The sequence below is a fragment of the Hippopotamus amphibius genome, chromosome 9 (genome assembly GCF_030028045.1).
Source record: "Hippopotamus amphibius kiboko isolate mHipAmp2 chromosome 9, mHipAmp2.hap2, whole genome shotgun sequence".
Classification (NCBI taxonomy): Eukaryota; Metazoa; Chordata; class Mammalia; order Artiodactyla; family Hippopotamidae; genus Hippopotamus; species Hippopotamus amphibius.
Window position 1 is genome coordinate 3,986,309 of NC_080194.1, and position 24,106 is coordinate 4,010,414.

The 24,106-nt window shown below is 45.1% G+C and overlaps 1 protein-coding gene across 1 annotated transcript in view; it reads right to left on the bottom strand.

Moving 5' to 3' along the window:
* The window catches only part of LOC130860247 (probable inactive 1-aminocyclopropane-1-carboxylate synthase-like protein 2), a 19,282-nt gene extending 1,870 nt beyond the window's left edge, over positions 1-17,412 (bottom strand). Inside the window, 14 exon segments of the mRNA XM_057748172.1 lie at positions 8,459-8,612; positions 8,700-8,842; positions 10,193-10,334; positions 10,434-10,479; positions 11,207-11,296; positions 12,354-12,451; positions 12,785-12,853; positions 13,109-13,215; positions 14,200-14,251; positions 14,462-14,546; positions 14,936-15,006; positions 15,453-15,513; positions 16,867-16,989; positions 16,991-17,412. Of these exon segments, the coding sequence (XP_057604155.1) occupies positions 8,459-8,612; positions 8,700-8,842; positions 10,193-10,334; positions 10,434-10,479; positions 11,207-11,296; positions 12,354-12,451; positions 12,785-12,853; positions 13,109-13,215; positions 14,200-14,251; positions 14,462-14,546; positions 14,936-15,006; positions 15,453-15,513; positions 16,867-16,989; positions 16,991-17,361 (1,612 nt within the window). The 5' untranslated portion in view covers positions 17,362-17,412.
* Between the last annotated feature and the right edge of the window lie 6,694 nt (positions 17,413-24,106).

Here is a 24,106-nt window from a genome sequence, read left to right on the forward strand (position 1 = left end):
CAGACCTACCTGCTAGTGTTGGAGGGTTGCATGCAGAGGTGGGAGGCGGCTGTGGCTCACTGAGGAGACAGGGGGACTGGCAGCAGGGGTTCTGGAAAGTGCTCATTGGCATGAACCCTCCAGAGTCCACCATTAGCCCCACCAAAGAGCCTGTATGCTCCACTGCTAGGTAGCTTCAGGCCAAACAACCAACAAGGTATGAACACAGCCCCACCCATTAGCAGTCAAGCAGATTAAAGTTTTACTGAGCAAACAAGCAGGTTAAAGTTTTACTGAGCTCTGCCCACCAAATCGGATTCAAGTCTTACTGAGCTCCACCCACCCAGCGCTACCCACCATCAGTCCCTCCCATCAGGGAGCACCCAGGAGCCTCCTAGATAGCTTCCTCCACGAGAGGGCGGACAGCAGTATCAAGCAGTATCAGCAGTATTTCATCTTGTGGAACTGAAAAGCACAGCCATAGGAAGATAGAGAAAATGAAAAAGCAGAGGACTTTGTACCAGATGAAGGGACAGGATAAAACTCCAGAAAAACAACTAAATGAAGAGGAGATAGGCAACCTTCCAGAAAAAGAATTCAGAATAATGATGGTGAAGATGATCCAGAACTTTGAAAAAGACTGGATGCAAAGATCAAAAAGTTTACCAAAGACCTAGAAGAATTAAAGAACAAACAAACAGAGATATGCAGCACAATAACTGAAATGAAAAATACGCTAGAAGGAACCAATAGCAGATTAACTGAGGCAGAAAGGCAAATAAGTGACCTGGAAGACAGAATGGTGATCATCACTGATGCAGAAAAGAATAAAGAAAAAAGAATGAAAAGAACTGAAGACAGCCTAAGAGACCTCTGGGACAATGTTAAACGCACCAACATTCGCATTATAGGGGTCCCAGAAGGAGAAGAGAGAGAGAAAGGACCTGAGAAAATCTTGGAAGAGATTCTAGTTGAAAGCTTCCCTAACATGGGAAAGGAAATAGCTACCCAAGTCCAGGAAGTGCCAAGTCCCAGGCAGGATAAACCCAAGGAGAAACATGACAAGACATATAGTAGTCAAATTGACAAAAATTAAAGACAGAAAAAAGTTATTAAAAGCAACAAGGGGAAAATGACAAGTAACATACAAGGGAACTCCCATAAGGGTAACAGCTGATTTCTCAGCAGAAACTCTGCAAGCCAGAAGGGAGGGGCACGAGATATTTAAAGTGCTGAAGGGAAGAACCTACAGCCAAGCATACTCTACCCAGCAAGGATCTCATTCAGATTCGATGGAGAAATCAAAAGCTTTACAGACAAGCAACAGCTAAGAGAATTCTGCACCACCAAACCAGCCCTACAACAAATGCTAAAGGAACTTCTCTAGGCAGGAAACATGAGAAGAAAAGGACCTACAAAAACAAAAACAAAACAATTAAGAAAATGGTAATAGGAACATACATATCGTAATTACCTTGAATGTAAATGGACTAAATGCCCCAACCAAAAGACACAGACTGGCTGAATGGATACAAAAACAAGATCCATATATATGCTGTCTCCAAGAGACCCACTTCAGACCTAGGGACACATACAGACGGAAAGTGAGGGGATGGAAAAAGATATTCCATGCAAATGGAAATCAAAAGAAAGCTGGAGTAGCAATACTCATATCAGATAAAATAGACTTTAAAATAAAAAATGTTACAAGAGACAGGAAAGGACACTACATAAAGATCAAGGAATCCATCCAAGAAGAGGAGATAACAATTGTAAATATATATGCACCCAATATAGGAGCCCCTCAATACATAAGGCAAATGCTAACAACTATGAAAGAGGAAATGCAAGGCAGAAATAGAGACACAGATGTAGAGAACAAACATATGGACACCAAGTGGGGAAAGCAGGGAGGGTTGGGGGGGGGATGAATTGGGAGATTGGGATACCAAATTGTACACTCTAAATATATGCTGTTTATTGTCTGTTAACTGTATCTCAATAAAAGTTCTTAAAAAAAGAAAGAAAGAAAAGAAAGCTACTGGGTGCCTTGGAAGCATGCAGCAGGGAGATTTAACACCCCCCGCCCCCATTCCCTGACACACACATGCATTGGCCCCACATAGGAAGCCCTACACACACATTCATTCACCCTAAACACTTAGGAAGTGATGCTTGGGTCCTAGTTGGCTAGCTGGAGGGTGTTGGAAGCAGAAGGGAGCCTTTGATAGAGCCTTGAAGGTTAGAGTCAGTGTGGAACACTAATGAACTGCAACAAATCTAATACCTACCACTGGAGCTTGCAGGAATGGGAGAAAGGCGGGAGATATGAGTGGAGATCAGGTCATGAATCTTTACAAATTAACCCTGATAAGGACTGTGGACTTCTCACTGAGGGCAATGGATGTATATTGTAATCTCTAGAGTAAACAATTTTTAAAATATCAAAAGGTATAACTAAGAATAAACAGGATACTAAATACTCCTTGATTAATTCAAAAGGCATGCAGGAAGGAAAAAAATCAACAAAGAGCATATGGCACAAATAGAAGACAAATAGCAAGATAAATGACTTAAATACAACCATATCAATGATTATATCAAATTAATGACCAAAGACCAGTTAAAAGATCATCAGACTAGATAAAATGGTAAGATTAAGAATATGGTGTTTGCAAGAGACATGTTAAATGAAAAAAAAAAAACTGCTAAAAGTAAAACTGGAAAAAATATACCATGGAAATAATCATAAGAGGCTGGCTATTATCCCAAAACCAGAAAACAAGTGTTGGCAAGGATGTGGAGAAATTGGGACCCTTGTGTATTGTTGGTGGGAATATAAAATGGTAGAGCCACTGTGGACAACAATGTGGAGGTTCCTTAAAAAGTCAAAAATAGAATTACCACATGACGGGCAATTCTGGATATATTCCCAAAAGAACTGAAAGCAGGATCTGAAGAGATATTTGTACACCCATGTTCAGCAGCATTTTTCACTACAGCTGAAACGCGGACGCAACCCAAGTCTCCAGCACATGAATGGATAAGCAAGACAGTGCATGTATTAATGCATACAGTGACATATCATTCAGCCTTAAAAAGGAAGGAATTCTGACACAGGCTACAACCTGGATGAACCTTGAGGACATGATGCTAAGCGAAATAAGCCAGTCACAAAAAGACAAATGCTCTACGATTCCACTTCTATGAGGTGCTTAGAGTAGTGAAAATCATAGAGACAGACAGTATAATGGTTGCTGCCAGGGAAGGGGAACGTGTGGAGTTACTATTTAATAGGCATAGATTTTCAGTTTTATAAGATGAAAAGAGCAGTGGGGATGGCTGCACAGCAATGTGAAGGTATTTAATACTGCTGAACTGTACACTCAGCAATAGTTAAGATGGTGAATTCTATGGTATGTGTATTTTGACACATAAACCCAAAAAAAGGATCATAAGAAAGCTGAAGCATTCATAATAATATCTGACATGACTTCAAAACAAAAGGAATTACCCAAAATTTAAAAGGACATTTCATAATGTTAAAATGATCAGTTTATCAGAATGGACAATTTTAAATTATACCACTCGTAACGAAACCTCAAAATACATGAAGCGGAAACTGACAGAACAAAAGGGAGACCCAGACAATTCAATAATTATAGTTAGAAAACTTAGCACCCTTCTTTTAGGAATAGATCAAATGACAGTAAGGGTTGGAACATATAAACATTAAACAATTTAACCTAATTCACATGTGTAGAACACCACACCCAATAACTACAGAATACACTTCAAGTGCACATGAAACATTGACCAAAATAGACCATATACTTGGCCCTAAAAGGGTCTCAATTTCAAAGGATTGAAATTGTAGTTTATGTTTTCTAGTCACAATGGAATAAAGTAGAAATCATTAACACAGATAGCTGAACAACTTCAAATATTTGGAAACTAAATATTTGCTAAATAAGTTGTAGATAAAAAAGAAATCACAGGGCAAGTAGAAAATTGATCATAAAAACCCAACTTATCAAAATTTATGAGACGTACCTAAAGCCATGCTTGGAAAGAAATCAATAGTTTTAAGTGCTTACATTTGAAAAAACAAAACAAAAAACAGCTTAAAACCATTGGTCTAATCTTCCACATTAAAAAGCTAGAAAAAGAACAAACCCAAAGTTAATAAAAGGAAATAAAGAGTAGAAATGAAACAGAAGAGAAACAATAGAGAAAAATCAATGAAACTAAAGCTGGATCTTTGAAAATATTAATACAATTGATAAACATTTAGATTAACTGATCAAAAAATTCATTTTAATATCAGGAAAGAAAAAGGAGATAACACTATAGCCCCTACAGATATTAAAGGCATAATAAGGGAATGTTATAAAAAAATTTTATGTCCATAATTAAACTTAGATGAAATGGACAAATTTTCTCGAAAGACACCAACAGCCAAAAGTGACACAAGAAATAGGAAATGTGAATAATCCAAAATCTGTTACAGAAATAGAAACACAAGTAAAAACCTTCTAACAAAGAAAAACTCCAGGTGCAGATGGCTTTCCTGGCGGATTTACCAAACATCTAAAATTTTTTAAAAAGCAATTTGAGGGACTTCCCTGATGGCACAGTGGTTAAGAATCCACCTGCCACTGCAGGGAACACGGGTTGAAGGCCTGGTCCGGGAAGATCCCACATGCCACAGCGCAACTAGGCCCGTGCACCACAGCTACTGAGCCTGCGCTCTAGAGCCCCTGAGCCGCAACTGTTGAAGCCCGCATGCCTAGAGCCCATGCTCGGCAACAAGAGAAGCCAGCACACCGCAATGAAGAGTAGCCCCCGCTCATTACAACTAGAGAAAGCCTGTGCACAGCAACAAAGACCCAACACAGCCAAAAAGATAAAAAAATTTTTTAAAGGCAATTTGACACAAACTTGTAGAAAATTGAGAACGGAACACTTTCTGAAACATTCATGAGGTCAGAATTACCCTGATGCCAAAACCAACAATGCCTTACAAAAAAGAAAATCAGAGCACAATGTCCTTCATGAAAATAGATGTACAATTCTTAATATCAAACCAAATACAACAGTATATAAAAGGATGATGCATCATGACTATATGGGGCTTATTGCAGGAGTATGATGTTGGTTTAACATTTTTTTTAAATCAGTGTAATTTTATCAATTAATAATTAAAAGAGAATTATTTTATCTCTAGAGGTACAGATGAAAACATCTCACAAAAATTGAATTCGCATTCGTAGTAAAACTCTCAGCAAATTAGGAAGGAAACTCTTCTATCCGGTAAAGGCAGTATGAAAAATACTTCCAGTACTTAAGAATGAGAGACCGAACTCAATCCTGCTAAGATTGAGAGCAAGGCAAATATGTTTTCTCTTCCTTCTTTTATTCAGTATGGTACTTGAGCTTCTAGGCCATACAATTAGAACAGAAAAATAAGAGACATAGATGTTGAAAAGAAGGAAAATCATCTTCATTCACAGGCAGCATGATTGTGTACATTGAAAATTCAATGAAATCCCCCTCCAAAACTACTAGGGCTAATAAGTGAATTTAGCAAAAGCACAAGGTACTGTCAGGAGATGAATCTTGCCGGGTCTCTCATGTTTCTGCCTGTCTTGCAAGCAGAGGCAGTGACTTCCTTTGTTGTGGGCTCTATAGGATTATATGTATGTGTGTGTAAGTACATGCATACATGTGTGTATATGTGCATATATGTACAGCAACCAACTTCGGATGGCAGTGATAGTGTCTGTCTCCAGAGCAAAGGCTAGGTTTGTTTACTACTAAGTATAATAAAGGCAATTTCTCCCTTGGGGCCAAAGTTCAGGTGGGTTTCCTGCTCATTATAGAAGAATTAGGTTCCTCACACTTGGGTTTCCTCTCCTGCAACATACCCCATTGCAATGTACAGGCGTCATTGGGACCCCTTCACTTTGCCCTATAGGAGTCGAGGTTTGGGGAACCAAAAGCTGACACTGATTTCTGCTACTGCTGTGAGTTAATAAGCTGTCCTCTGTCCTTCCACCAGCATCCATGAAACCTGTTATTTTGCAAGTAAGGTAAAACCTCAGAGCCTTCAAAGCTCTTGATAGATACAAAATCAATTGTCCCAATATAATAGCAACAAACAACTAATTAATGAAATTAATAATCTATACATTTAAAATAACATGAAAGGCATAATATAGCGATAAATTTATAAGACGTGTCAGACCTATACACTGAAAGCTACAAAGACATTGCTGAGAGAAATTAAAGATCTAAATAAATAGAGAGATATTCTGTGTTCCTAGATAGGAAAATACTAAATTTTCCCCAGTCAACCATTTGAATCTTGAGTAGAACAGAAGATAGAAATGGCCTATCCCTTCCATGGGAGGTATCATCTCTTCCTCCTAGGACAATGCCCTGATGAGACTGTCTGTGAGCTCCTATAACAGAGATCCCAAGAACATCTCTGGTTCCTATCTTCCCTTTCTCTTCTGGTCCCGTGAGTTCCCTCATGCATCCAATGAATTCCCTTTCTGTGTCTACTAGTCAAGTCAATTTCTAAAGAAACTTGTCTGGTGTAAAAAATCTCGAAGAATCAAGATTTGTTGGTAGGCTGCAAACCCGCCCAAAAAAAGGAGGATGATCCCAAACCCAAATGACTGACCAAAGCCATTGGTGGGTGCTCACAGCTCTTCCATCATCTGTAAAATGGTGGTAATCCCCGCTCTGTTTCACAGCATCAGTGCTCAGACTAAAGCTCATATGTGCAAAGGCTTTGCAGAGAAATGCCCAGGAGGTATGATTTCAACAGCTGAAAACACTAGAGATGAAAATGGAAGACCTCAGGCTTATCACCAGAGATTCATTTTTAAAAAAGCCTTTCAGAAAGGCAATAATGGAAAGAATTCATATTTGAAAGCAGAAACATTCGGAATTATACCCCCACCCTGCCACGTAGCCACTTGTGTGTAAGGTGGGTGTGATTATGTAAGGATTCTATGGGACACTGCATCCAACACCTAGAAAATGCTCCGCCAATTAGGCATCATGGTTTCCCTTCCTTTCTGATCTGCCCCAGAAAATATTCTTCACATAGAAACTACTTGAGAATTTAAAAGCTGTTTAATTTTTAATTAATTTAAATTTAATTAAAAAGTAAAGTAAAAATCATCTAGCTCCCAAAAGGTGATACGAAGAGTATGAATAGGAAACAAAACAGGGCTGGGATTTAAAAGAATACAGAAGTAATTAGCTATAAAATATAATAGTAAACCTATCTAAATAGGGACCCAGAGAGCTCCCTTTATTCCTCTCTAGGCTTTCCCACCGGAATCTGCATAAAAACATTCTGCCCACACACAATGGCTAGCAAAGACCAAAAAGATGTAAAGCTTCCCAAAATGACAGACGCTCAGCTGAAGGAGGCTGATGGTAGGGTCAAACGCACTCATGCCGGGAGTAGCCCACTGTTTGTTCAATCACAGCTCCAGGTCAGTACCCAGCCTTCTAGATCCGAGGCTTGACATCAGAACTTCCTGAGAGTGATACGGGCTGGAGCTGTTGGCTGGGAGGTAGACACGTCCTCCTTCTTCGCATCCTCCAGTTGCTTCACTCTCCAGTCCCGCTCCTGCTCCACGAGCACCTGATGGAACCGATGTGTGGCGAGCGGGTCCAAGTGGGGACAGAGAGAAATACTTAGCGGGTTTGTAGGTGGGCCCCAGATATACCCAGGTCCTAGTAGACCAGCCCAGAGCCTCTCGTTCAGGGGTGCTGCACTTGAGCCTTCCCCTCTTTGGCATGGATTTCCAAGTCGACCTGCCGTATCCCCGACGGCTCTTTTTGGCTTCATTGTCACAGCCCCTGCCTGCCAGATACCTTCACGACTCGGATCGAATCCTGTCACCCAGCTTATGGCCTTGGCCTCATCATTTTCTATCTGCCTCTAGTGGCCCTTCACGCAGTCTATTTTCCACATTAGCCCAAAAGATATTTGGGTAGCATAAATGTTCTCTTATTCATTGCTATGTTGCCAGCAGGTAGAACAGTGACTGCATGTGTTGAGATGCAATAGATAAAATGAATGTCATGTTTCCATACCCTCCAGAGGAGAATCTAAACTCCGCAGTATAGCATACAGGGATTTCTAGGTCATCTCCCCGTCTATCTTACCTAGTAGCTGGCAAGCTCCACACGGGCAGAGCTCCACTTCTTGATAGCTCATATCCCCAGTGACCTGCTCAATGACAGACACAGACCAGACACCCAAAAGATATATACCTCAAGTGCCTATCGGTCCTGTTTACAAAGGAGTTTAGAAAGTGGAAACAGAGGGCCTAGAAGGTCTGGAGCTATAGGCTGCTAAAGGTGAAAAAAGGATGACTCCGCTATTGAGTTATACAGGAATGGCTGGGGTGTCTCTGACGGATGCCAGGATTGGGAGGTCAGCTCCACTCACCGCTTCTTAGCAGGAGGGGCCTAGCTGCAAAGATGAGGTGGAACCAGCCAGGGTCCTTACACATGAAGGTCTCGCCACGGGACAACATCAGCTTGTTGTCCAGGAAGCGGCGATGGAGGAGTTGCTCTTCTGCAAATGTGCACGGGTCCAGGTACTAGGGGAGGACAGAGGGACAGAGCTGAGCTCAAGACCCATCAGGCACCTCTGCCCTTTAACACCTGTCTTCACTCCCAGGGCTCACCGGTTTCAAGTTGATTCAGACATAGAGGCCAGAGCCACGACTGAGAAAAGGGACCTTCCATACCTTCAGCTTGTTAGTGACGTGCCTGTGAGCCTCCTGCAGCCGGAAGCGATAAATGGGCAGGTACACATTGTCAATCCATTCTGGATGGGTGGAGGAAGAGGGCTGTCACACATCTCAGGGCTAAGATTTGCCAGAGGGTTCCTGACCAAATGCTCCCTACTTGGGCTTCATGCCGGCTGATTCTATCCAAGCCTGACTGTATCATATTTGAGCTGATCTATACCCAACACACTCACCTCCACCAGGTATGTGGAGACACTGGGCTTCTCAATAGTTGTGTAGGAAAGTTCTGTTTGAGTTTACACCCTTGAGGAAGAAGGTGAGGTGTCCCCTAAACGGGGTTGATGCTGCTGTTGTCAACTGGGCAAGCGGCAGGTACTCATAGCGCCCTTACCTCCTGCCTTAGACCCCAACAAATGGACTTTGAAGAACCTCATCGTGCTTGGGGATGATCTTAGCCCAACTGTTCTCAGCACTGACGGCACTTTAGAACCACCTGGGGAGCTTTTTAAAGGCCTGATGGCCCAGGTTGTATCTGCAGACATCTACCTCAGAATCTTTGCGGATACAGCCTGCACATCAGTATCTAAACTCTCCAGGTAATTCCCATGTGCATCCAAGATTGAGAACCAGTGTTCAAGAAGCTGGCAATCTGCTTTCTACCAAATATCAGGGGGCCTGGCACCAGGCAGGGAGGCATCCAGTTGGATTTCTCCTAGCTATCCCTTTCCCCACCCAAAGCTGAAGGCAAATTGTTTTCTAAGCCATATTGTCTGATTACATTAGTGTGTTTCATTATATCCCAGCTTTTAGTTTAAATCCTTGGGCCTGGCATCTGCTCTATTACAGGGAATTTTGAAAAGGAGCCCTTATCTAAGTTTGGGCCATGGCATTAAAGGGGGGAGATTCCCTCTGAAGCCAGCATCCATTTAAGATTACAAGGGGGGAGGTGAATTCAAATTCTTTGGTGAATTTGCCATGGAGGTAGCCCCACCAACTTGCCCAAATGGCAGCTCTCTCCTTTGGCCACCCTGGAAGATGAAATTAAGTCATATTTGAGGAGTCAGGATGTTCCTTTGTAATCCTTGCCCAAAGCAAGCCAGGTTTGGGGGAGGGAAAATTGACCTTCACATAAAGACTGATTTCTGAAGTTCTCACCTTTAAGTCCTAGAGTACAACTGACTATCCCCTTTCCAGGCAGAGCACAAGCCACCAGATGGCCAGTGTCCTAGACCAGCACCTCTATCTTCTGTCTATACCCAACTGCATCATCTGAGCTACATCCTGTCCTCCTTTAAACTTCCTGTCTTGCCGCTGTTAAACCCAAGACGGTGAACAGGGTATCAGTGTATTGAAGGCATGTCAGAGGCCCAAGCAGACCCAGGAATTGCCTGTGGCCATGAGGTCTGGCCTGGAACAGGGCTCAGTACCTCTGTCCTGGAGCAGCAGACACAGCTTGTACTGGGTGAGGCCGGAGATGCTGTGGAGGTAGCCAAAGGAGCTCACGGCAGAAGCCACCTCCCTTTTGTGGGTGTATAGAACGCCGAAGAGGAAGCCAGAGATGCCGAAATCCTAGAGGAAGAGAAGTTGGGAAGGAAATAGCCGGTTGGTCTGCCTTCTGCTCCTGGCTCCACTTCCTTCCCTACCCAAGGACAAGCAGCTGGGACTCACCTTATTGGTGCCCCAGATCACATGGATCTTGTTGGGGTCAGGCAAACTGGAGAGCAGAGAGTACGGTCAAGATTATTATGGAGAAATATCTGAAGGATGAAGACTTGGGGTCTATGAAGGGAAGATAAAAGTGGCCTTGAGGGCCTTCCTAGACAGAGGGGCCTATGGGACCCGAAGTTCAAGAAACAGCTGCCCCAGTTAAGCCAGGAAGTCAACAAAAGGTATCCTTGTGGAACCAAGTGTCCCCGGAATGAAGTCCAGGACCCTCAGCCTGTCTTGTGGTCTTTCGACAGCTGGTGCACAGCCACCTGCTTGGCAGCTGGCTCCTCACACAAGTGGGCCACCCCCCATTTCTACAATGTGTTCACCTATTCCTCACTGCCCCGCCTTTGGTGAAGATGTTCCTTCCACCAGGTGTGCGCTTCTGTTGCTTTGCCTGCTGGATCCTATCCTGGGGCCAAACACTACCCTTAAGAAAGTTCTGCTCTATTGCTATCCTTTCCCCGTGTACTACTTACCAAGAAGTTCTGACCTTGACCTTCCATAGGGTTTCATCTTGACTTTTGACAACACACGTTCCACCTTTCCTTCAAGTTATCTCATGTACAAAATGGCGTTTAGAGGAGACACTTGGGAGGAAAGATGATGCTTTGCTCACATTCATACTCCCAGGGGCTGGCACGCAGCCAATTAAGCTGATGGCCTGTGGAGTCATCCTGCAAAAGCAGGACCTTCATGGTTTTCATTCCCAGCTCCAGCCGGGACCACCTCACCTCTCCAGGCTCAGAACACTGCGGAATGTGATGGCTTCATCAAACACAGACAGCATGTAAATCTCACCAATGATCACATGTAGGTTGTACCTGCAGGTTGGGTGAAAGAGGGAGAACGATGTCTAGGTTCTCTCTAATCGTTATTCACTTCGTTTAATGGTCTTCTCTGGACACAGATCACACACTCTTACTGCCCCAGCAGCCCATCCAACCCTTCCAAGGGGTGTGGCAAGGTAGAAGAGGGTCTCTCCTTCACCAGAGAGGACCTTTCACCCTGACTTGGGGGTACGAGAAACGAACAGGACCCAAAAGGCATGCAAGAGAACATCTGACCTCATGCTTCAACCATCAAGCCGAGACCAGTGGAAAGGGGCTGGGCATCCCCGAGAGGTCTCCTCTGGTACTGTCAGGAGCTCCCAGGGTCGGAATCCAATAGGGACATAAAATGGGCTAAGTGCTCCGGTACCTCATCTCCTTTATCCTCCCAACAGCCCTCTGAAGCAGTACTGTTACCTCTGTTTCACAAAAAGAAACCAAGTTTCTGAGATAGAAAGTTAATTCCCTCAGTTAGCCAGTGCTAGAGCTGGAATGTTCCTCCTCTTGTCCCCATGCTCTGCTATGAGTTGATCTGGATTCGTTACAAGGTTTGAATATGGGTTTCTTCTAGACAGAAGATTATCTACTCTAAGAAACAGCCCTAAGAACACGTTAACTTCAGAGATAACTGGTGTTAACATTCCTTAGAAATGGCACGTGAAAATTCTGTAGGGACTCATCTTCGCCCCATGAGGTCTGAGAGGCTGTCTTCCTCTTGCCACCTCAGGCCAGGTAGTTTGGGAAGTGGATGCAGAAAGAAAGTACCTATGCTATAAGAGGCGGAAAAGCAACAGAACTATATGATGTCTGTTACGTAGGTATGTGCACTTGGGCAGAGGCTAGAAAGCAAATGGCAACGTTTGAAGTGCTGAGCAGGTGGGTGCGTTTTCCTTCATTTCAATTTCAGTTAGTTGCCCATAACTTTGCAAAGCATAGCATGCAGTAAGAACATTTAGGGTATATTATTATTCCTGGTTCTGACTCCTTGGCTATGAGCGATGGGAACCCTTGTTACAGATTTCATCTAGTCTCAAGGGAGTGGAACTCATACCTCTCGGCACATTCCAGATATTCCATCGAGTCTCGGGAATAGACGTCTCCCAGAGGATTCTGAGGGTTGGCCAGCACAAGGCCTCTGACCTTTTTCCCCTAAAAAGAACCAAACATAACCAAGTGAACACAAGTCCTTCACATCTACATCAAGTTCAGCCAAGGATCAGGTCACGGCACCGAGTATCGAGCACCTAATCAAGGTCCCGGTGGGCCCTCAGAGAAGCAACTGCCATATTCCCCACAGAGGGGAGCAGGAAGGAGCTCTGGGGGCCGCCAGAGCCGGGGCTCTTGGGGGACGTGTCCTGGGACACTGCCTCTTTTGAAGAAGGCGCCCACACCGTCTTGGTGACCAAGTTATACCAGAGTCCCCATCCTCAGCCCCTTTCCGGGGCAGCGGTGTCCACCCTGAAGACCTGGTTCCCTCCTGACCTCCATCTTAGCCCTGAGCAGGGCTTGCTCCAGCTCGTCCACAGTAAGCTGGAACAGATAGGTGTTTACCTCCATGACCTGCAAGACAAACACGGCCTGAGAGCCGCCTGTCTCTAAGCTCCCAAGCCTCGATTCCTCCTTCCTATAAACCCCGAACCATCCTTTACCTTCACACCCAGGGCACTAGTCCCACGTGCCCTCTTAGCCCAATTTCTCCATCCTTTTCTCATAACTTATATGGGAGAAAAGCAAGACCCCCCTACACCTTGGGAATGCCCCTAGACCATTCCACTGCCCAGGTGGGCTGAGCAGGGGGAGGGGCGCCACACTGACCTGACTCTCCAGGTGTACAGGAACCAGCTCAACTTTCGCATACAGGTGGGTACTAAAGAAGAAGCCACCATAGGAGGGGGTGGGGACCAGAAAGCCCTCTGGAAGCAGACAGACAGAGCCGATGATCCAGGGTCTCCCAGTCAGAACGTGCCAGGACCCTCAGACCAGCAGCAACATTGCCCTCAGAGAAGGTTAGTTGGGTAATAATCCCTGCTCCTTAGGGATGAATGCTTCGGAGCACAGACTCTATAAAAGTAACCCATTCTTATAAACATTATTTGGGGGAACAAAACAAGTTTCTTCTTTGTGGGTACACGAGAGGAGAAAACAGAAGAATATTGCTGTAAGAGACTTGGAATCCAGGGACTCAAGCCAGGCTTGCCAGCAGGTAGAACACGGGTCAGCAGGAAGTCTTACCAGCTCCGGGCAAACACTAGAGGCTGAGGTCCACACACGGGGAGGGCTGTCATCTCTCTGCGTGGTTCAGGTCACCTGGACCTGGTGATCGCGTGTGTTCCTTTCTTCCCATCCATTCGGCCTCATTGATGAGCTAACCAAGGACCCACTCCTTCGAGGGAAACTGGTCGTCTTGGTAACGAGTCTCCCATGCAACACACTCATCAAGAAATCTGAGGTTCTTATTTCAGATTGTTGAGGCATCATTGAGAAGGAGACTGAGAACAGATCCCTCCAGCTTTATTTGATCTAGAACTCAGGGTTTGATTTTAGTGGAGTTTGTGTTTTGAGGAGACAGAACATCTATATTGTCTAAGCCAGTTTACTAGGGCTCTCTGGATTGGAGTTGAGACCAAAAGTTCCAACGGATACTATAATGAGTTGGCTCCCATTGTCACCATTCCCGGGGCAGACCTCCCTGAGGACTGTCACAGGCCCATATTACATGGGAATCCAGACCCCTCGCTCCGGCAGGAATAGATGTTCTAACCAGAGCAGGAGGCACCCCAGCACTTTAGGGGAAAGGCCTTGAGTCAAGACGCTCTTCTCCGCCAAGGCCCAGCGCCCATGTGCTCCTGTCCACGTGCTGCTAGCTCCCCGAGGGAACGCAGAGCCCGCTCACTTACCAGCCGGGTCACATAGAACCACGGCCAGTGCGGAGAAGACAGAGGAAACCGCCTGAAGAAGATACACAGAAGGCAGAAGTCGGAAGCCAGTCCTCGCGTAAGAGGGATGGTTCCCTGTCTCCCTTCCCCTGGGAGGACAGACGTAAGGAATCTCCTCAGCTAGGACCCACCGGCCTTCATGCTGCCCCGATTCGGAGAGGCTCTCTTGGAAACACAGAGAGGCCCCCAAGGATATGGTCCTCTACCAGGGTGGCAGGAAGGCTGAAAAGAGACTCACGTTTTCCGGGTCAAGGCGGGCAGGTGCCTTACAGTAAGAGATCAGGAACCGGGCTACTTCTTTCCGCAGGCTGTGGACAGACCCAGAAAGACCCGGGGTTCCCAGGCCCACCCATGGACTTTCTCCACAGTCTAGACTTCAGTCTTTTCGAAAAAGCAAAGCATCCAACCTCGGGGTCCTTACAGGGTTGACAGGGGACCAAGGCTTCCAGCTCCCCAAGGGGCACAGATATTAACTGTAAGAGTTTGGACAAGGACTTGGGCCTTTTGAATTATCGGGCAGTGCTATTTCTACTACACCAGCCTGCCTCCTACGATATTCTGTGCTAGGCATTTTCTAGAAGTCATTACCCGTAAAAAATAGGTAGGCACCCAGCAGAGAATCTGGCACGTTGAGTCCTTCCCTGGATAAGGACAGTTACTGGTGGACCAGGAGACTCCAGCTCTGGGGGCTACTTACAATGACTGTCCTCTCCAATCAGGATACTGCAGTAGGTCTTCATCAATGTAGAGCATGTCAGCCCGAGTCAACTGTTGACAAATAGAGCATGGGCACAGCCAGACCAGGGATGCCCAAGAGCCTTCATCCTGCTCCTAGGATGCATACGGGTGTTTGCCCTACAACACAGGGCCTCCCAGAGGGAAATGTGCGTATATGCTACACACTCCCTGTTGAACGGAGACTTCAATCTTCTTGTCAAAGATTATAGAATTAGATCCATTGGAAAGTATTTGACAACCTCCCCAATGCTCCATTCGATCCAGAGGCTCCCTTGGCAGCTTGCCCACCATATACCCATCCAGAGAACACTTCCCAACACAGCAAGGCCAGCCAGGAGGTTAGATGTGCTATTCTAGAAGCTATCTCCCCACTCCCTTCCCCAGACTTCTAAGTCTTATTCCTGTATCTACCACATGCCAAAGAACATAGTAAGGGGGCTAGGCCTGAAGGTGGGTCCCAGCACAGCCTGGGAGACCCTTTCAGCCAGAAGATCAATACAGAGCTTGTTCTCACGGGTACCAAGGTTGATGCAGCCCTGGTGATGGAAGAAATCTAAGGTCAGTCCCCTTGCGCTGCCCTACATGGACAGGGCATCCTGGACAAGCCCAAATGGAGGTCTCCCTGCTCCATAAGGCAATGCAATCCACATTTGACAGCTTTAATATTAGAAAAGTTTCCACAAACCCCCAAAATCTTACAGCTTGCAAGTTTCCCTCTTCGGAGCCCTATAATCGGTTGGCCAAGAAGTTCTTTTGGTAAATGAAAACATTGTTCAATAAAGTTCTTGGTGAAAATGAAAAACATCTTCTATTTTTACGTAAAACCAAACGAAACTTTTGGCCAACCAAATAGATAAATAATAACAGTTATAGTATGTGCCAGCTATCATTCATTAAACTCCTATGTTCTAGACACTAGACTAAGTGCTTCTTGTAAATTGCCTTAATTCTCAAAACCCCTGAGGAAAAAGTTCTATTCTGATCACTGCTTAAACAGCGTGAAGCTCAAAAAGGTCAAATAAATGACTGACCATGTGACCTTGGTGATGGGCAGAACTCCACCTGACTGGCCCCAGAGCCCGGATTCTTAACGTGCACAGGCCCTGCCTGGAAACATCTCTGCTATTTCCACTTCCATGGAAGAGCCCTTCAAGTTACTGGAAGAGGTATCACTCCTCAGAGGCCAGTGGAGATACCTGACTCACTTGGCCTCCAGAAAAGCAGACGGCCATCGACCACACATCACTTAGATGGGAACAGGAGGAAAGGTGTGGCTAGTGTGGTTCTCTGCCCTTTGGCCTCTTGGTGGAAGGCTTTTCTTGCTCCCATCACGATTAGGATAATATCCTAACATCTCCCAATGGCCTAATCCCATCCATACCTCTGTCTCTACTCAAGTTGCATGGGCCTCTTTTCCCAATCACGCCAAGCCCTTTCCACCTTAAAGCTTTCTCATATGCTGTTCCTCTTTCCTGGAGGACCTCCCCCCACCCTCATCACATGGCTGGCTGATTCAGCCTTTCAAACATCCTCCCTGACCAGCCAAAGCAGGCATCCCCTTAGTGCTCTTGGAAACATTATTCCCGTTCTCTTCCCCAGTGGCTGACGGTATCCCTCACTGGACTGAGTTCCATGAGGGTAGGTTCACTGGCCACCGTGACCACAGAGACTCCTAGTGTGCAGGATCTGGGACAGGAGGGGAAACCAGACCCAGCTCGTCCACTCTCCTGGCCACATCACCTTATTTCTGTGCCCATCTCCTTACCTGTGGAAGACAACAGTGCCTACTTCGTGGGGCTGGGAAGAGTCAGTGAGAGTGCACTGTACTTGGCACAGGACTCAGTGAATCCCAGTGACGGGGGCCCTCGAGTATGTCCCCCCATCCTCCCCAAGGTGTTCTTGTCCTTGTGGTATTTGTTTCCTTGGTAGGTGTTGAAGTCCTGGAAGCTGGAGTGGTATAAGGCACAGATGTCCATCCCCTGGTTGGGCAGGTCATAGCTGATAAACGTATCCAGAATCACTCCACTGGCAAAACGTCTGGCCAGTCTGCCTGGATGACTGGGTCTGCTGCCCGCCTCCAACGTCGCCCCTACAGTCCACGGAAGCACAAGGTGGTTGGAAGCTCCGGTCACCTGTGGCCCCAGACTGCAGGTAGTTGACCATCTGGAACATTAGGTGACCCAGGAGGGCCTCCTGCTCCCTGATGGCCCGATTGTGCCTCTGCTCCTCCAGCGCCAGGTCCTGCTGCTGGTGACTGGTCGTCAGCTGCGCGGTGTGGTCCTCCATGGTCTGCCGCAAGGACAGCACCATCTCCATCAGCTGGGTATAGATGCTACGGTTTCTGGGGGCCTGGTCCCTCATCTGGCCATAGGGAATGCAGGGCATGTCTGATGGGCCACTCGTACTCTAGGTGTTCCTACTGGCCTCAGCAGGCTGGCTGGAACCTACAGAGAAAGAGAGACCATGCACTGCAGCAAAGGAGACTTCCTGAACCTCAGGTCCAGGCCTGATCTCAGGCTGGTTACCAGTTCTACCTCCACACCTTGGTTATAGGTCCAAATTGGTTCAGGAAGAGTTACCTACTCATTCAAGAGCAATGCCTAAGTGGCCCCAAGCCCAGATATTGGAGCACTGTACTCAAACATCACGGACATGTGTTCTGAGGAAGAGCCTTAGCGGCCACTTCAAGAAAAAGGACTTATTGATATATTACCTATAGCTGCTTTTGTACTTCAATGGCAGAGCTGAATAGTTGTGACACAGACTGCATGGCTCACAAGGACTAATATATTTACTACCTGGCCTGTTATACAAAAAGTTTGCCAACTCCTATTCTAGAACATGAGCTCTTCTTTTTGCCATTTTCCCCAAGCTGGCCATACCAGATGTTCAAAGCACCTACTTTGTGTCACTTCCTGTAAATGCCTTCAACCTGCTCACAGAGACAGCTGCCTTGGACTTTCATCACCAGTAACCATGGTGGACATACATGGTTCTCGAACTTTAAAGTCTATCAGAATCACTTAGAGGGTTTGTGAGGACACAAATGGCTAGTCCTGATCACTGGACTTTGTTTTGGGAGGTCTGGGGTGGGACCTGAGAATCTGCAGTTCTGACAAAGTTCCGAATCTCTATTCAGACCAATCTTCTGCCTGAAAAGAAGTCAAAATGCCAAATAAGACTTAAGAAACACTTTTTTAAAGCCTCAAAGAATTAAAAAGAAACAAACCCAGACATTAAGAAGGCAGGAGGTAAGAAAATTTGAGGCCGGCAGCTGCCTCTAATTCATTATGAGACAATCTACATAACCCCAGTCATGGAGACCTGGGGGCCTTTTCTAAAAATCTGCACTTACACATCTTCCACCAAATACCATCTTCTACGTTCTTTTTCTACGTTACATCCCTCAAATACTCCCACATATACAAAACCTTGTTACTTCTTTTACAGGTTTGTGGCACCAGCATTTCAAAGTACTGGACACTTGCCAAACCATCTTCGGTCTGCTTGTGATGTTCCCATAGCAACCTATACTTCTCTGCAATGACACTTCATTTTGTTACTTGTTCAGGTCAGCCTTCGTCACCATATCCTTAGCATGGAGCCTGGCACATAGGTAACTCGTGGGAGAGGCATAACCACAAGGATGTGAGTGACTCAGTGAAGAGCTGAACCATGAGTAGAGACTTTAAGCTATGGAAGGTGGAGCAACAGCCAGATGAAGCCACAGGACAAAGGGGTACCAAGTCTTGACTTAGGATGCTAACTTTCATCAACAGTGATACAGAGAACGTCACTCACCACTATTAGAAACATACTCTCTAGAAAGAAATTGAACAAATAAAAGCTCTTATTCCTGGCCTAACCCTTTGTTTCACAAGCAAAAGCTCTGCTCTGGCCCAAGCTCCACCCTGTAGAACTAAGAGGGTCATTTCAATGGGGCTCTCAACTCTGGGGATGAGTAGGTCACACTGTCCTTCCAGAAACTTGGATAGCACAGAAGGACAGCTCCAGGGTCAGGTGGGATTCCTGTGTTTCTGCCTTCCAAAAGGGGGTAGCCATCATCCCTGTTGGTCTTGATAAGTGCTGGGGGGGGGAAGGGCCAAGACGGTGGAGATGACCCCCCTTCTATGGGCAAGAAGCTGACAACAGGGCACTTGTGCTTTCTCCCAGGCCTGGGCTGCCACATGTGGAATATGTTCCGTTCCATCTGAATAACAAAAGCAAAGGTGTGACAGCTCCATAGACCAGCACGTGGGCCCAGAATTTAAGTTATTCCAGTTCAAGCTGGATTAGGGACTCTCTTAGACTTCTTACCCTGCAAGTCCTTGCTGTGACCAAGGTCACAGTACTCTGTCCCATCCACCCAACCCTCAGCCAGGAACCCCAGATTCATAGGAAACAGGGATCAGGATGGGGCAGGGAAGCTGGAGGCCAGTGTGGCCCGACAAGCCATTGGAGGAGGGAAGCTGTTTAAAGCGGCTGGAATGAGAACCCCTCCAGGCAGGCTTATGGAGCAGAAAATGGGACCAAGGAAAGTAACTACAAAAAGTGTATTTTCCTGGTAAATGTATTTTCTGCTACGGAAGTGAGTATGCAGCAAGGCCAGGGGAAATCTAGAAGTTGGACCTCTGCCAAGACTTGTCTTTTCCATAGGAAAAGGCTGTTGTAATGACATTCCACAAAGGCCATGCTGTCCCTAAATCTCAGCCCTAAGTTGTCTGGTATTGGGATACATAAACCCTTTAAAGTCTTGGCTACACCCTTGGTTTCAATATTTCTCATCCTTAAACTATCTACCTCCCAAGCCACCTGCAGGGGCCTTCTATAGAAGCAGCATCTCAGAACCAGCCCAGCTGGTGCCCTCTGATAAGAGCTGAAAGACAGATCTTAAGCAGTAGAAACTGGGAATGGGGAGTGAACGTGGGAAATGAGCTAGGAACAAGCTAGTCTCCTGTTCATCTGGGATGCCAGGACATGGGTATACCTTTTATACCAGGATACTTCTGTCTCTTTTTTTTAGTACCCTACAAGCCCTTCTCACTCTATCTTGCCCTTTGCCCTTCCTTCCCCTTGCCATGCACCAGCCTCCCCTGGTGTCTCAGTGCTCTAACCTCACTGAGATTCTTCCTTTTCAATGTAGTAATTATGATAAAGAGTGTCGTCTTCTTTATATCCCCAAACACCTTCTTGCCACGCACAAAGAGTCCTAAATACAAGTTGCAAAACTGAAAACTCAGGTAAAAGCAGCCTTGAGCAGCCTAGATTCTATTCTGTAGTTGCCACTCACCAATTGGAGGATGTTGGAAGAATTATCACTCCCCCCTCCCCAATTCGGTCATCAGTTACTCATGCAAGATGAGAAGATTCTTACCTCAATTAGAGGTAAAACTGAAGCTCAGTGAAGACAAGGAACTTCTTGTGTCCCATAGTAGAACCAGGATTCAAACCTAAGCCCTCTGACTTGAGTCGAGAACTCCTGGGATGAAGAGTGAACTGGCAGAAAACCAGCCCTTGCACGGACTACAGCCTGGCTTCACATCACATAACACCCCCGAAGTCTCAAGTTTTGAAGATGGATTAACTTCATCCAACAATATTGTTATCCGGTACTGTTGGTGACTCAGAGTCCCTTGGCAGAAGCAAACAAATACTCTGGAAGCAGTATACCTTAGAGTTTAGATTTCTCAAAAGAATCATTTTTCAAATACAGCGTCCAGCACACAGAAAATCCAGACATGTGAATAAACAGCATGAGCGAAAACCAGCACAGACAACAAAGACCAACTGGACTTGAGGTACTAGGAGTAGATTGTAAAGTAATTGCTTTTCTGTTCAAGGAGATAAAACCCAAGCCTGAAAGATGACAAATGCTAGAAGTTATTAAAATGACAGATTTAAAGAAAACAGGAGATTCTAGATCTCTTATTGTTAAAATACAATGATCAAAAATTTAAAACCTCAATGGAATGGTTTAATGGAATATTAGATACAACTAAAGAGAAAATTAGTGACCTGGAAAAAGAGGCTGAAGAAACTTTCTAGAATGTGTGAAGACACAAAAGACAAAAGATATAAAATCTAAAATATACATGCACATATACACATTCCTTTGGAGTCCCAAAGGAAGAGAAAATAGGGCAGAAGAGAAGAAATTTGAATAAGTTGTTTTATCAGTGCCAAATAGACACCAAAGCATGGCTTCAAGAGGCCTGACAAATGCAAATTAGGATAAATAAATCTATACCTCTCTATATCACAGTGAAGCTACAAAAAAAGACATATCGTGGTAAAGCTACAAAAAACAAAAACAAACAAACAAACAAAAAAACCCAAGACAAAGATAAACACTTCAAAAGCAGCCAAGGAAAAAAAGTTATCTTAAAAGGAAAACTAGATGGAAAGCTGATGTTAGCTACAGAGGAAGCCTGAAGATAGTGAAACGCTATTTTCAATACACTGAAAGGAAATAACTCCCAACCTAGAATCCTGTAGCCATCACAGGATCAAAATTTCAATAGGCAGTGCCAATTTCTCCCCCTAGAGGAGAGCAAGTAGGTTTGCCTTTAAAAGCTAAAACCCACTGAGGGAAAGAACCCAGACAAGGCACACACGGTACAGTTCTACTTATAGAACAAGCAAAAGTAATCGGTAGTGATAGAAATCAGAACAGTGGCTCCCTGGACAGGAGCATGGAAAACTGACTGTAATGAGGTACAGGGAACTTTCTGGGGAGATGACCCGTATCTCAATAGTGTGATGGTCACATGGCTATGACCATTTGTCAAACTCAAAGTGTACACTTATGAATTTCACTATATTTAAGTAGGTTTTTTAAATGCAGCTGTAGCTAATTTAAGGCTGTATTAGACTATAAATAGCTAAATAAGTTCATTTCCAATGCTAGTCCTTCAAGTGTAAAGACCAGTATGGGAACAGGCCCCAACTGTATGGAGGGATATTTGCATAATTAATCTATAGCAGAAAAAAGTGAAGAGACCGTTCTTGAGACAGAGAATGCAAGCACAAGCTAACTTAGTCAAGAAAAATAGGAGAAAGCACATGCACGGAAATAAGATGAACTAAAGACTATGTTGAACTATTCTAATGGGTATGCTTAGGTCTAAAAGAAATGGATAATTTAGTTTAAAATGTATTATAGTTTATTATTCCTAATTCCAGATAAGAAATAAAACCTAAACAGATCAGTTTCCGTAGAAGTTATCAAAGAGCTAGCTCACTTAAAAAGTATCTGGCCTAGAGGGTCTCATAAGGAAATCCTACCATTCATTTAAACGAGTATATTATCCCAGTGCCACTAAACTGTTCTAGAGAAAAAGAAACACATCCATATTTCATAAACAAATAAGCAGTGATATCAAGATTTGATGAAGCTTATGTGAAGAACTATGGACAAATCTCACCTATGATTAGGTTATTAATACTTAAAAGTGGAATAGCACTTCGCAAGCAGAATCTATCAGCATAATAAAGTAACCTCACAACCAAGTGGGGTTATACTGAAAATGGAAGGACAGTTCAATTCTATAATTTATATTAACTTTTCATTAATAGATCTTAAGGGGATAAAAGTCACTTGAACTATAGATGCTAGAAAGACGTCTGACAAAATTAGTCACCCATTCTTGATTTAGACAACTTGAACCTCTTTAAGATCTCTCAGCCAAAATGCCAGCCTCCTACTCAATCTAGAATCTGAAGGGTTTGAATTCATGAACAAGAGATAAGGCTGCCCTGGTCACTGAGAAATATCTAACATTGTACCAGAGGTCTCAGACAAAAATATTAGGCACGGAAAGAAATTAGAGTTAAAAATAGGGAATCTGGATTACTGCTATCTACACACTACTGTCCACCTGGAAAACAAAAAGAAGGAACAGAGGCTCTACAAGAGAATTTAGTATAGTTACAGACTAGGGCCCCACTTCATCTTTGGGCAAATACAGTTTTATTGGGACACAGCTACACCCATGCAGCATGTATACGCTGGCCAGACTTTGGCAGTGAACACTAGACCCGCATTTTCAACCGTGGTCGCTTACCTACAGCGTGAGCCTAGCGACTGCCTAGAAGCCCAACCACCTGCAGCTTCATTTTTATTTAATCCTAGAGGGAAGAGTTTCCCCCACCTTTCAGCTGGAGTGAATAAGGACATGATTAATAATAGTCTGCTGAATTTTACACAGTCCCCCAACACATCCAGGATGAGTATGAACCGTGTAAGCTCTCTGGGGGGGGTCACAGACCCCCTCCCCGAAACCACAACATCATCAACAACTTACACCGATTGGGCACTGCCTTGAGCCGGGCTCTGGCCTCGGTTCTTTGTACGCACCACCTGATTTAATCCTCAGAGAGTCTCTGTTAGGAGGGTACCACCATCAGCCTCCCTTTACAGACGAGAAAACAAAGGCTCAAAAGCAGGAGGTGAATCACACACGCTCACACAAGTAGGATGGGACAGGGGAGCTTGAAACCCAAGTCTGTGAATCCCAGGCCCCACTGCCCTCTTAACTACCCCTCCCTGTGGCCTTTGCTGGAAGGGTGCATGTCCCCTCCAAGCTTGGCATTCACTTTCAGGGATCCATAAGCTCCCTAAGTCCATCGCTGGTCCCACCCCACTGGGGGTCCAGGAGCCCAGCGGAAGCCCAGGCAATGTTTGGCCCAAAGCCCCCTCTCCCGCCACCCCAGCTGCTGATCCAGCCTCCCTGCACGTCCCCCTCTGCCTGTTTCCACTCATTTCTTCTCTGGTCTAAAGTCCTTCTGTCCAGGGATGCTGTTCCTAACCGTTGGGGCTCAGGGACCTCTCCTCACCTCCTGCTCTCACTAAGCTTGCGTGCGGCTTTGGGCCCGCAGGCTCTGCTTTGAAGCACAGATGGTTTCGAGGGCAGCAAGATCCACCCTGCCCTTTCCAAGGGGATCTCCCCCAGGTGCTCTCAATTACCTAAAATGGCCTTTCTTTTAAAAAAAAAATTTTTTTTTAACTTACTGATTTACTTTTAATTGAGGTCACATTGGTTTACATTATATGGTTCACGTGTACATTGTGTTTCTGTTACGCACTGCAGCGTGCTCACCACCAAACGTTTACTCTCCATCTGTCACCACA